This window comes from Myotis myotis, unplaced genomic scaffold, assembly GCF_014108235.1.
Source record: "Myotis myotis isolate mMyoMyo1 unplaced genomic scaffold, mMyoMyo1.p scaffold_m19_p_7, whole genome shotgun sequence".
NCBI classification, from domain to species: domain Eukaryota; kingdom Metazoa; phylum Chordata; class Mammalia; order Chiroptera; family Vespertilionidae; genus Myotis; species Myotis myotis.
The window spans coordinates 19,653,083-19,667,243 of NW_023416379.1; the positions used below are offsets into that span (position 1 = coordinate 19,653,083).

Sequence of the window (14,161 nt, forward strand, 5' to 3'; positions counted from 1 at the left end):
TATACTGCCTGATTAAAATGAAAATTTTGAGTTTGTTTCTGCACCTGTGATAGCCTATTAAGTAAAGCTTCCCTAGGTAGAGCAATAAAATGTTTAATTTTTAGGGTATAATGTTATTAGATGGTGTATTTTATATGTTGACATACTTGGACTTGTTAAATGCTCATTTAACATTTTGTATGATTAGCATATCATATGAAAAGCCAGAAAACCTTCCCGCCGATGTGGCTCAGTGGTTTAGCATCAACCTATGAACCAGGTGGTCACAGTTCGATTCCCAGTCAGCGCACATGCCCAGGTTGCAGGCTGGATTCCCAGTGTGGGGCATGCAGGAGATAGTCAATCAATGATTCTCTCATCATTGATGTTTCTATCACCCTCTCTTTCTCCTTCCTCTCTGAAATCAATAAAAATATTTTTTAAAAAGCCAAAGAACCTAAAGATATATAATAAAAGTGCAATGTCAACTAATTTGTTATCTTGGAAATAAAAAAGTGGAATTTTCATATTTGCTTGGGAGCTTATGACTTGAAAATATTGATGTGTATAAAGGCAGTTTCCTTGAGGTATAGTCTCATCTTTGGCTAATAAAATAATAAAATATAACACTTGAAAAAAAGACATTGTTGGACCACAATTAGCCTGGGATTAAGAAAGAAAGTTTAAATACAATAAATAGCCACATTACGAAGGGATTTTATTTTTGAAGGGTTTTTTTTTTTATTACTTCCCAAACCAGAAAAAGTGTAAAATTAGGTCCTAAATTCTTCTCATCCTGATGTAGATTCACTTTTTTAAAATCTTTATTGTTGAAAGTATTACATATGCCCCCTTTTCCCCCATTGATCCCTTCTAGCCCCTCCTGCTTCCTCCTCCCCCCCACCCCAGCCCGCCTGCCCTGCCCCCAGCTTTTCACAGGATTCCATGCACATTTTTCTTAATTCAGACTCAAGGTTTTTATGCTGGAGCCGGTCTTCACACCCCTTTCTCACTCTATCCCAGAAAATAATTCACTCCACTGCTGCAGTTTTAGCATCAGCCGGCTTTCCATCTTCCTCCTGACTGCGTTCATCAGCTGCTGCAGAAACAGCGGTGCAGCCTGGACGCTCTGCCCTCCCATCAGTTCCGCAGGAGGAGGGCCTGTTAGGCAGAGGGATGCAGCGTATCTGAAATTGTGCTGGGGAGACAGGCTTTGCTCAATCAAACGAATGCACTTTTAAAAACAGGCATGGATTTTGCAGCTCATGGAATCGTGACAGGGCTCTCAATCCGCCTGGCTCCACACAACATGCTTACTTGGCAGCCTCTGGAAGAGTCTTCAATCCAAAGCTCACCCAGGAAGATTTCGTGCTCTTTCCCAGAAGGCAGTAATGAAAGAAAATCAGAATTTGAGATATTCTATAAAATAGGTTTAATGTCACTTAAGTGATGGGCTTAGCACATCTAGGCACTCAGTTATTTTGCTTTTCCTGAGGAATGCCCTTCAAGCGCTCATGTCCTACCCTGGGCTTATTTGAAATGTATCCATGATTGGCATTGATGGCTCCTCTTCTTGTTGTAGATTAAGATTACTCGAATTAAGCAAGAAGGAATTCTTTATGTAGACGATGCCTCCAACAGAACCATCAGTCCCAAGAAGGCTGACATCCTGGATGTGGTGGGACTGTTGTATGTTGGTGGGCTACCCATCAACTACACCACCCGGAGAATCGGCCCCGTAAGTGTCTACCAAGTTGTTTCTTTGTGGCCTACATAATCTGGCTGAGTCATGGATGTGTTTTTAATTATTAGGTCCCATTGGCCAATGACCACCTAGAATTAGACAGGAAATCATCTTTTCTGAGAAGTGACGGAAGGTCTTCCAGACAGATTGGGCTAGGGAGAGGCAATACCACAGGACAGAGTGTGGATCCTGCGGTCAGACTCCTCCGGTTCGAATGCCTAATTAACTACTGATTGGCTGTGTGATCTTAAGCAGTTTACCTAATCGCTCACTGACACAGTTTCCTCTTTTGTAAAATTGAATAATAATAATAATAATACCAAACAAACAAGGTTGCTGTAAAGGCTGAGTGAGGTAATATACTTAACGTGCTTGAAGGAGTCCTGAGCACATAGAAAGCATGGGACAAAGAGGATGATAGAGATAGTATTGACAGTATTGTTTCAAAACATTGAGAGGTGCAGTATTTAGATTACAGTTACCCAATATGGGATTCAGAATTTAAAGCCTGAACAATTTTGTTAATCAAATTTACAACATAATGTTTTTGTTAGAATGTGTGTCCTGTTTGCTTCGAAAAGCATTTGTTTAAGAAGCACAGGAGATTCGTGTTTTTAGAGAACACACTACATACAAATGTGATACATTCTCTGCTCACGTCAGAACACATGATAACGTAGAGCTGTCCTTCATCAAAGACCATGGTTCCTCATGGTTGTAATTCTCAGCATTTGGCTCCTCTTCTGGATGGTCGGCATTGCCTTCCTCTCATAAAGGTTGGATATGCCACCCAAGCCTGTCAGATGAGAGTCTCTGAAGTGAGCATGGCCAGGGCGATTAAATTGCATCCCTGAAACCACATGAAATGTAACGGAGCCGAGAATGATTGATTGATTTCTCTAATTCCCTAAACTTTGGATGTTTCGTGCAGACTTTCAAGTTTTATGTGTACATGCATTTTCTCAGGAAAGGGTTCACAGCTTTTATTAGGTTTTCATAAGGAAGAAACACTGAACCAAACCTAATTATCTTTTCAAACAGAATTTGAACATATGTTATAGCAAAATGTGTATATAGTAAGGTTGAAAAATTATTAGTAAAAATATAGGCTAATTAAAAGTTATGATACCCATATGAGCCCATCCCTCTGTGCAGTAATTTAGAATAGCAGAATGATCATATTCCAGGCTCATGCTGTGAAGCTTGGGGTGAGAGTGCAGATTCAGGCAATTTGGGGTGCTTTAAGACAAATGGCTGATGATGACATGCTTAGAACACCCCATGAATGATTGCATTCCACATAGAGGCAAAACCTGATTTTGTGTCTTCTGACCTGACTCACAGGTGACATACAGCATCGATGGCTGCATCAGGAACCTGCACATGGCAGAGGCCCCTGTGGACCTGGAGCAGCCAACCTCCAGCTTCCACGTTGGGACATGTTTTGCAAATGCTCAGAAAGGCACATATTTTGATGGAACAGGTTTTGCCAAAGCAGGTGAGGTGCTTTCATTTGCTTCCTGTTGGATATTAATTAGGCACAAATATTAATGTCTTGCTTGTGTGGAAGCGTGAACATCCCTGGGATCCTAAGCTAGTATCCTTTCTTTAAACCAGGAATGAAAGCCTGCAGAAGCAATAAAAATGCCTCTTAAAGATTAATGTCTCTGATTCTGATAAGAACTAATAGAAAAAGTAAAGTAAAAGGCTATTTGGAAACTTTATTTCATCTCCTTCCCCAGTGATCAATAATAGCAGAATAAATATAATTCTGCAAGAAGGTTCATTTGGTTATACCATATAATTTATCTACTTTTAAGTGTCCCCTGTCTACCTTCACGGATATAACATTTTGAGTTCTTTTTTCAGTTCCTTCCATGGCTCTGTTACTTGATCGATCGATTACTGACATCTTTCCCTAAGTATCTTTCCTTAAGTATTTCCCCCTTTTCAATGAACATTTCCAGTGCAGGTCTAGTTCACTGATGGTGAAGGTACAATTTACAAAGAATAATATGAAATACATTCTGTATAATAACAAAAAGATATGGCATTATATATATTAAGATGCAGTATCCAGAACCATGGTTACCACAGTCACATGCATTTGGTCATTAGGGAAAAATAAAATGACTGAGCACATAATATGTAGAGGTCATTCATGGGCAACAGAAGTAAATAAGATGCTGTTTCTTTCTGCAAGAATATACTACTATCCATAGATAAGATTTTATATGTTTATAAACTACAAGAAAGCAAGTAAAAATGAATAAAAACTATAAAAGACATGCATGCAGGTTCTGTGGATATTTAGAAGAAAGATTAATTTTTGTTGGGAAAGGTTTTACAGAGAAACTGATATTTGAGTGAGAATTTAAAAGGCGAGTTGAGCCAAGCTGGTGTGTCTCAATGGTTGAGCCTCAACCCATGAACCAGGAGGTCATGGTTCAATTCCCAGTCAGGGCCCATTGTGGGCTCAATCCCCAGTGTGGGGCATGCAGGAAATAGCCGATCAGTAATTCTTCCTCATCATTGATGTTTCTATCTCTCCCTCCCCCTTCCTCTCTGAAATCAATAACAAAATCTTTTTTAAAAAAGGTGAATTGAACACTCACATGCCTAACTTGTCAGAGATAGAAGAGCAGGGCCTTCCAACGAAGAGCATGTTGGGAATGAAAACAGAAAATGTTAAATGTTGAAACATTGGGGGTTAAGATGAACCCCAAATTCCATGTGCTTTAGAGCCCAAAGCCTTGCCCTAACTGGTTTGGCTCAGTGGATAGAGCATTGGCCTGCGGACTGAACGGTCCCAGGTTCAATTCCAGTCAAGGGCATGTACCTTGGTTGCGGGCACATCCCCAGTGGAGGGTGTGCAGGAGGCAGCTGATCGGTGTTTCTCTCTCATTGATGTTTATAGCTCCCTATCCCTCTCCCTTCCTCTCTGTAAAAAAAATCAATAAAATATATTTTTTTTAAAAAAAAAGCTCAAAGCCTTCCCCAAGATTTCTGCAAATTCACAGATGGCCAGCATTCTCCTGATCAGATTTGATGGCAAACTTCAGCTTCAGCTTCAGCTCCTGCAGTTAGACTGACTTGCCATGCTGCCTGGGCACTTTGGTTCTGGATCAAACTAGACCGGACAATTAGCCCCTCCCCCCGTTTCCAACAAGGCTTGCTATCCCCTCCACACACAATCTATATAAGACCTGAGTGGTCAGAGGAGGTTATGTCACCAGAAAACATACAGCTTCAATTTAAACCTTTGACATCTTTGTTCTAGCTCTCTCTCCCTCTCCCTTCCTCTCTGAAATCAATTAAAAAATATTTTTATAAAATAAAATAAATAATACAGGGACTCTCCAGAGTCCTTCAATGTTAAAAAAAAAAAAAAGGTAATAATAATTGGTGCCACTCTTCATTGAAGACAGTTGTGTTTTCATACAGCATTTTTTTTTTTTCTTACCAAATAAAATACAAGGCATGAATAAACTTCCATGAGTTCTTCCCTAATACTCCATGCAGTTGGTAGGGTCTAGTCTGGTCTTAATGAATCACTTTGTTTCTAAGAGGCATATTTTAAATATTTGCTAAAAGATTAAATAAACCAGTGAATCAAATAGAGAAAATTATAGAGAAATTACCTGGATGAAATATAAAGGTCTATTTATGTCCCAGGATATTCTCCTTCAAAATTGTACTTGCAATTCCTTTCCTTATTACTAAAATGTTTGGGACCTTTAGAGCCCTTTCAGATCATTGTGGTACCATTTGGAGTGCCCGGTAAAATTTTGCTGAATACTCACTGAAATGCTTGACTTAACCCTACAGCAAGACTTCTTACATAATCATACCTGGATGTGAGATTCTTTGAGTCGGTCTCAGTGTGTGCTCTTCATTGATTCATCCAACAAATATACATTAAACCTCCACTAGGTGCCAGATACTTTGGTAGGCACAGGGATAAAATGGTGACTAATATATACAAAGTCATTGCTCTCACAGAACTTTCATTCTAGGAGGGAAGACAGCCAAGAAAATAAGCAATAACTATAAAGTGTTACATATATATATATGCCTAAGCTACTATCCGACCATTCGACCGTCCAAATGGTAGCTATGACATGCAATGACCACCAGGGGGCAGATTCTCAACACAGGAGCTGCCCAGCGATGGCAACTTTGCAGAGTGCCCTCTCGCACTCCAGGACCCCTCAGGGGATGTCGGACTGCTGGTTTTGGCCTGATCCCCACAGGCTAGGCCGAGGGACCCCACTTGGCGAAGGGAACCCACTCACTCCACAGATGCCCTTTGAGCCCCAATGCCACCCCAGGTGCAGCTGGCCAGGGAGGACTGCAGGATGTTGTGTCTAGAGTATGCCTGGCCCTTCTGGCCCAGTCCCACCCTGCCGGCCACCTTCTAATTAATTTCCTTTCAATGTGCATGAATCTGTGTACTGGGCCTCTAGTCTACACTAATAAAAGAGAAAAATGGTAATTGGCGTACGGCGATACCGTTTTCATTGGCTAATCAGGGCTATATGCAAATTAACTGCCAACTAAGATTGGCAGTTAACTGCCAACAAGATGGCGGCTAATTTGCATATGTAGGCACAATGCAGGGAGGCAAAAGGGAAAGCAGGAAGAAGCCCCCTGCCACTGACAGTGATCGGAAACCCAGGGGGCAGCTAAGAGCTGGGGGGCAGGGCAAAGGCGGCCCTGGGGAATGATGGGAGAATCAGGCGCCTTTGCCGCCCTGGCCAGTGATAGCAGGAAGTAGGGGTGGAGCCAGCGATGGGAGCTGGGCACCGTCGAAGCTGGCAGTCCCAGGAGCTAGGGGTCCCTTGCCTGGGCCTAAAGCGAAGCCCATGATCGCGGGGCCAGTGCAGCTGCGGGTCCCCGCTGCCCGGGCCAGACGCCTAGGCCAGAGGCGTTAGGCCTGGGCAGGGGCGGAGCCTGCAACCATGGGGAGCTGGGGGTCCCCTGCCTAGGCCTGACACCTCTGCCGGAGGCCTCAGGCCTGGTCAAAGGGCCGATCCGGTGATTGGTGATCGGAGGGTGATGAGGGTCAACTCCTCTGGCCGAGGCATCAGGCCTGGGTGGGGGGCCGAGCCGGGTATTGGGGGGATATGATGGTCCCCTTGCCCAGGCCTGAAGCCTGGGTCAGAGGCGTCAGGCTTGGGCGGGGGGTGGAGCAAGCGATCAGAGGGAGATGGGGGTCCCCTGCCCAGGCATGATTCCTGGGCCAGAGGCCTCAGGCCTGGGCGGGGGTCAGAGCGAGTGATCGGGGGGAGATGGGGGTCCCCTGTCCAAGCCTGACACCTCTGGCAGAGGCATCAGGCCTGGGCAAGGGGCCGATCCTGTGATTGGAGGGTGATGGGGGTCAACGCCTGAAGGCTCCCAGTATGTGGGAGGGGGCAGGCTGGGCTGAGGGACATCCCCTCCCGACACACACACACACACACACACACACACACACCCAGTGCACGAATTTCGTGCACCGGGCCCTTAGTATAATATAATAGTGGAAGTACAGGCCATATGAAAGTTTGGAACTTAGTTATCTAATTGGCTAACATCTGAATTGAAATCTAGTAAAACAGTTCCATTATACAGATTTGAATTAATAATCCCTAAACTCTAATCTACAATTTTTAAAATCTTTATTTTACAGTTGGTGGGTTCAAAGTGGGATTGGACCTTCTTGTGGAATTTGAATTCCGCACAACTAGAACCACCGGGGTTCTCCTGGGAATCAGCAGTCAGAAAATGGATGGAATGGGTATTGAAATGATTGATGAAAAGGTAAGCGGCAGCTTCTACATATTTCTGATTTTTTCATGAAGCTTTGCTCTTTAATGAGAGAAAGCTAGATTGTATCTTTTCATTCTTCAGGGGTTATCTCAATTATGTGTGTTTTTAACACACTTATTCTGTAGATCAATGTAAACTTTAAATGTGCTAATCCTAGAGTAAGCCAATTGTGTTGACTAATAATGGATGGAATAGTTTTAGATCTCAAGCTCTTACTGTTCTCCTCTTTGTAAATATAGTTTATGAAACTCTTGGTTTTAGTGGGGGAGAAAGTAGGAGTCTTGGATTGTCTAAAATCAGTCTTTGCCTCTTATAGTAATAGGTGGCTAGCTGACATATTGGTGTCTCAATTTCTATTTAAAAGCATCCATATACCATTTCAAAAAAGAAAGAAGTTATAATAAACTTATATTATATAATATATTTTGTTAATTTGCTTACAATGGATGATCCAATATAAATACCTCTTTCCTCCTTGGCTGCCTATCAACAGCCCCCTGCAGTGGGACTGTTACCAGTGGGAGTGGAGTTCTTGCAATGTCAGGAGGAAAAGAATTTCTTGAGACTCGAACAGGAGGATGAGTAATATTTATTTGGGTGGAAAATAAAACCCTGGGCTTCCAACTGTCCCATTTCCCTCCATCCTAACATGGAAAAAGTCTAACCATGTCTTCAGCCGAGTCAGAATACAGGCCACTGCCCATAGTTTCTGCTCCACATTAAAATACAGTCCAATCCAGCATCTGTGTGTCAGGTCGTGTGGTTGTGGAGAGAGAACACACAAACACACGGATGAGTGAGGGCCATGGAGCAAGAGAGAACAAGACAGTGAGGGAACCCTAGCCAGTTTGGCTCAGTGGATAGAGCATCGGCCTGCGGACCAAAGGGTCCCGGGTTCGATTCCGGTCAAGGGCACATACCTTGGTTGCAGGCTCCTCCCTTGCACGGGCTCTGGTTGGGGCTCATGCAGGAGGCAACCAATCCATGTGTTTCTCTCACATCGATGTTTCTCTCTGTCTTTCTCTCTCTCTCCTCCACTCCCACTAAAAATCAATGGTGAGGAGTAACAAACAAAAAAAGACAGCCAAGTAATTCTTTGGGGATTTTAATCAGGAGCTTCTTCAAACTTTAACTTTCTAAGATTTCCACACTTCTGATGGGGCTGTCCCCCTTGGAGGAAGAGCATGGTGTGAAGCTGTAGTTGCCTGGTGAAGCTTCCCAGGTGACTTTGCTTTCTTTCCTTTATTCATATTAATAGCAAATTACAACGATAACAGGACCACCTGTGTGCATATACTTTGTACGATAGGGGGCAGGTAAAAAGAGGAAGGCAAAGCAAGAAATTTCACAAGTTTTCTTTCTGGCTATTAAATAGGAATCATACTTCAACTCTGTTTGTTTTTCCACTCATTGGGAACTGTTGCCTCCCAAGAAGAAACAACGCATCATGACCCAAAATATGCAATCCTTTGCCTTCTCCTTGCCTCCTCTGGGCCTTCAAACCATCGTCAAAGGAAATAAAGCAAAAAGATCCAGGAGCATAGAGGCTAAAGGGGGAACAAATAAGTAACACTTCATAGTTCTGCCAGATTTTCAAAACATGCTTTCCCTACATCTTGGAATAAACTTCATTTCATCACCTGCTTATAATCACAGTTACTATCAACTTGTCAGGGTATCAAGTTCCACTACCATGCCCCTGGATTCCTCTCCACGCTACCGTTATTGCAAACTCCACCCAATACAGTAAAATCTTAACTAATATTTACACCACGGCATAGTTTACAAACTTTTCACGTATTTTCTTGTGCGTTTAATCTTCCTTTTAAAACTCCTGTTTCTTTTACCTTGTCAAAAGTGTTGCCAGATGGACTGTGTTTAATGTTTCAGTATGTTTCTTTTCTTCCTCAGCTTCAAAAGAATTCTGTCATCTCGAATTTCAGGGACCCCGTTCTGTGTTACTGAAAACAGCTTTTTCTCATTTAGGCAAGAACTACCAATCTAAGCGCTTCATTGTTAAGAATTTAACTAGCCTTCTGGTCCAAAGTCTGTGGCACCTGTGACATGAAGCCTGCCCCCAAAAAGTAATTTATGTAACTCTCAATCCTATATATGAAATGGAACCCATAAAGGGGAAAAAAGACACATATGAATAAAACATCAAAAGCTTAAATTGAAAAAGAACCAATAACCTTTTAAAATGAATTTGTAAGCCAAATTAATGAATCACTCTAAACACCTTTTAAGAAAATGTTATAAGGTTCACTAAGAACGATCACATTTTAAAAAGATCTATGGTAGAATTTTCCCTGTTTATTTGTCAGCTAGTCTCGAGTTATATTTCACATTTTCTAAAAGCAGATTTATCACTAGCCTCACACATCTTGCCTACTGCTCCCAACAATGCCCAAAGCAAAGAACATAATTTGCGACTCCTGGTCTTTAATTTGTGTTTCAGTTTTAGTCATTTATAAACATATTTTCATTTGATTTTTTTTTTCTTAGAGAGAGAGGAAGAGAAAGGGAGAGAGAGAGAAACATAGATGAGAGAGAAACATCGATTGGCGCCTCCTGCATGCCCCTCACCGGGGATCGAGCCCACAGCACAGGCATGTGCCCTGACCGGGAATTGAACGAGGGCCCTCTTAATGCATAAGTGGACCCTCATCCACGAAGCCACACCCACTGGGCAATTTTAGTCATTTTTGTTTTTTTAATTTTAATGACCCCATTATGTTCATTTCAAACTACTCCAGCTGATGTCTTTCCTAGAGACCTGACAATTTTTATCATGTGAACCATCACACGAAACTGTCCATGACCGTTAACTTTGTTCCTTTCTAGATTATGTTTCACGTAGACAATGGTGCCGGCCGATTCACTGCTGTCTATGATGCCGGGGTCCCAGGGCATCTGTGTGACGGACAATGGCATACAGTCAGGGCCAACAAGATCAAGCATCGCATTGAGCTGACAGTAGATGGGAACCAGGTGGAAGCCCAGAGCCCAAACCCAGCCTCTACGTCAGCTGACACCAATGACCCTGTGTTTGTTGGAGGTTTCCCAGGTGAGCATTGTCTACCCCCGTAAAAATTCCTTTGCTGTATTGTGTTCATGATTTTTAAAACATTTATATTTCTATAAATATGTCCAAGAATGTGTGCTTGAGTAGACTTGCTTCCTCGCTTTAGAATCTGCTCCCATAAATAACACCTTCTCTCACATTTCCAGTGTATAAAATGAGCATATTACTTATATAAACCACATGAGACCGAACTTTTCACAATAGCCCCCAAGTTTCATCCGTGGGGTGATGGAGGATAATGGAAATGAATTTGGCTTATAAAAGATAAAAGAGGCATTTAACAATAACCAAGGTCAGAGTTGGTGTTCTTTCTGAATTTTTAAAAATTAATATACACGAGGAATCATAAAAGGTTATGGAACTTATTTCCTCAAGTTCTGGAATTCATTGGGTTAAATGTAGCTAATTTCCCCTTTAGGTTATTTTACAGTTTATACTTATATTACAGGGAAACCCAAGTAATAACTGCAACCGAAACCCCTCTCCAGCACATTAAAAAATAGCCTGTGAACTGCAGAGAGTTACCTGAAGTGCCTATAAACAGGAGAGCCCAACTTGATGAGAAATAAGCCAAGTGCCTCTTAACAAGTACGGCACTCACACAGACTCCTGGAATGGTCTTTCAGCATTCTGGCAGTAAGCTTTTGTCCCCATTTATCGTTAAACTCCTCTGCTTAGCAAAACAAGCAACATGTATATTCAGCAGTGATTGGCTGAGGAAAAGCTACAGGATTCTAATGAGGACCAATTCAGAGCGCCTCTTTCCAAAGTGGCTTCTGTGTTAACAAGCAGGTTTTAACAAGACCTATTTCTGCTTCAATCAGGATAAGCCCTGAGATAGTATAAAGAAGACAATATTTTTCTTCATTCACAGCTTATGAAATGGTATCCTGGTTAGCACCTAGTAGGCCTGCTGAGAGACAGGAGTTTCTCCCTAATGAGAGGAAGATTTTGCATACGTTTCAACCAATTTTACCTTTCGAATTTTATTTTTACAATGTAAGAATGGAATAAGTCACCACTAAAAGCCCATGTCTGAATTCAGTAAAGTACTTGATTCATGGCTTTGTTTTATTCAATAAATTTAATAATTATGCCATAACTGTAAAAGTGTTCATTCTAAACCAAGTGATTTGTTTGATGTCTTTAAGTGTGTGCCTCCAAATTTTAGAATCTCTATATAAATATAAGCCTAAGCAACTGTCCGACCATTTGAGTAGCTATGACACGCACTGACCACCAAGGGGCAGATGCTCAACGCAGGAGCTGCTGAGCTACAGTGACTTGGCAGATGTGGTTCTCAGGTGACGCACCTGGAACCAGAGAGAAGGGAGCCTGATTCTGGGGTGCGTCACCCGAGAACCACCCTCTTGCAATCCAGGACCCCTCGGGGGATGTTGGAGAACCGGTTTCAGCCTGCGCAGGCCAGGCTGAGAGACCCCACCAGTACACAAATCAATGCACCGGGTTTCTAGTACATTACCATAAAAAGCTAATATTTCTCTACAAGTTTAACTCTTAGTAAAGCTAAGAATCACTAAGTTTGCATAAAAACCTTCCAATTTAATCTCAAACCAGCAGTTGACTTTGAAACATGCTCTTCCGTATAGTGGCTGCATTTCAAAACTGCGCTCTCTTTGCTTTGCTTTTCAGATGGCCTTAACCAGTTTGGCCTCACAATCAACGTTCCGTTCAGAGGTTGCATCCGATCCCTGAAGCTCACCAAAGGCACGGGCAAGCCGCTGGAAGTTAATTTTGTTAAGGCCCTGGAACTCAGGGGCGTTCAACCCGTGTCATGCCCAGCTTAATAACAAAAATACGTTTAACCCCCCAGGAGGATTCTTCAAAACAAGTATATCAAGTAAAACAAATATATTTTACCTGTGTATGTTACAAAAACTAATCTGTGCATGTATATTGAATTATTTCTGTATTCAGATGGTGCTAATTCAGATCCAAGACTGAATTTTAATTCCAGTTCTTTCTCAAGAATATTAAACCAACCATTTCATTCTAAATAATCACTTGTTTTGTGTGATTTTTTAAATATGTTTTTATTGATTTTAGAGAGAGAGGAAGGGAAAGGGAAAGAGAGAGAGAAACATAGATGAGAGAAACATCGATTGGCTGCCTCCTACACTCCCATTATTGGGGATCCAGCCCAGGCATGTGCCCTGATGAGGAATTGATCAGGTGACCTCTTGGTTCATGGGTTGACGCTCAACCACTGAGCAACACCAGCTGGGCATTTTGTGTGATTTTTAAGGGTAAAAGGCAACTGACCATAAACTGTTGAATTTGCAACATGCCCTAGAGCAGTGGTTCTCAACCTTCTGGCCCTTTAAATACAGTTCCTCATGTTGTAACTCAACCATAAAATTATTTTCGTTGCTACTTCATAACTGTAATGTTTCTACTGTTATGAATCATAATGTAAATATCTGATATGCAGGATGGTCTTAGGCGACCCCTGTGAAAGGGTCGTTTGACCGCCAAAGGGGTCGCGACCCACAGATTGAGAACCACTGCCCTAGAGTCATCTCAAGAAGAGCTCAAATGTAATTTGTGAAGGCGCCTTTTTTTTTTTTTTTTTTTTTTTACTAACTTCTATTAATACTTTTATCATCCTTTTCCATGTATGTCAGCTTTGGCTTTCTGTCCAGACCACTGAAACAACAGTGGATTTGGCATGTTTGATTGGAAGGAAATCAGCTCCCATACTCCCTCTGTTTGTGAAAGCATTAGCAAATCATTTCTCTGATCCAGGTTCATTAAAAGAGAGTTTAACTAGCTCTATAAGTGCATACCTTTTTAGTCTGAAGGTAGAAAATATAGATCAGGCCAGAGAGCTTAATTACTTGATTTTCTTGTTTGAGAATGATTTATAGGCTTTGGGTAGATACCAGAACCAAGCTCCAGAATGACAATTAAGCACACATCTTATATAACAGTATTAACTTAGAGCTTTGGCCTCTGCGTTTTCAGTGAATATAATACTCTACAATAGGTGTAAAGATATAATACTAAAATGAATTGTTCACTTACCAGTAAATAATAAACCAGTAACTTAAAAGGCATATATCACTGAAACATTTTTGTTGAAATATAACCTAAAAATTTTATTCCCTAATATAATTTCTGTGGTTGGTGTTTATTTTACCCAATATTTCAATTATCTTCAAAGGGTTTTGTGAGAAGACTGGCCTCCATCTTATTCGGTATCTTAAGAAGGAAACATTTCATTTGCCATCTTCCATAGAAATAGTTGTGGTCTAGTAATGCAGAATAGTTAAAAGAACAACTTCCCTCACAATGGTAATTTTAGCAAAAAAAAAAAAAAATGATTTTCAGTGGGAAGGAAGGTGCTGTTTCTAATCAAGGCAATGGCTACCACACTGTTAGCATTTCTCACTGGCTGGCTGCTTGGTGTAATTTGTCCACACAGCTGCATTCTATACCAAGCAGTTCCCAACCAGGCTCCATTTTGGAATTACCTAGGGAGCTTAAAAAAACAAAACAAACTAGTGCCCAGTCCAGAGATT

General features: G+C 41.6%; 1 protein-coding gene across 6 annotated transcripts in view; it reads left to right on the forward strand.

Moving 5' to 3' along the window:
- Positions 1 to 12,566, forward strand: part of LAMA2 (laminin subunit alpha 2) — a 480,022-nt gene extending 467,456 nt beyond the window's left edge. For all 6 annotated transcript variants that reach the window (XM_036316415.1, XM_036316414.1, XM_036316418.1 and 3 more), the window contains 5 exons: positions 1,562 to 1,717; positions 3,068 to 3,221; positions 7,395 to 7,525; positions 10,379 to 10,601; positions 12,273 to 12,566. In XM_036316415.1, the coding sequence (XP_036172308.1) occupies positions 1,562 to 1,717; positions 3,068 to 3,221; positions 7,395 to 7,525; positions 10,379 to 10,601; positions 12,273 to 12,427 (819 nt within the window). In that variant the 3' untranslated portion in view covers positions 12,428 to 12,566. The remainder of the gene's footprint in view (positions 1 to 1,561; positions 1,718 to 3,067; positions 3,222 to 7,394; positions 7,526 to 10,378; positions 10,602 to 12,272) is intronic.
- Positions 12,567 to 14,161: the final 1,595 nt, after the last annotated feature.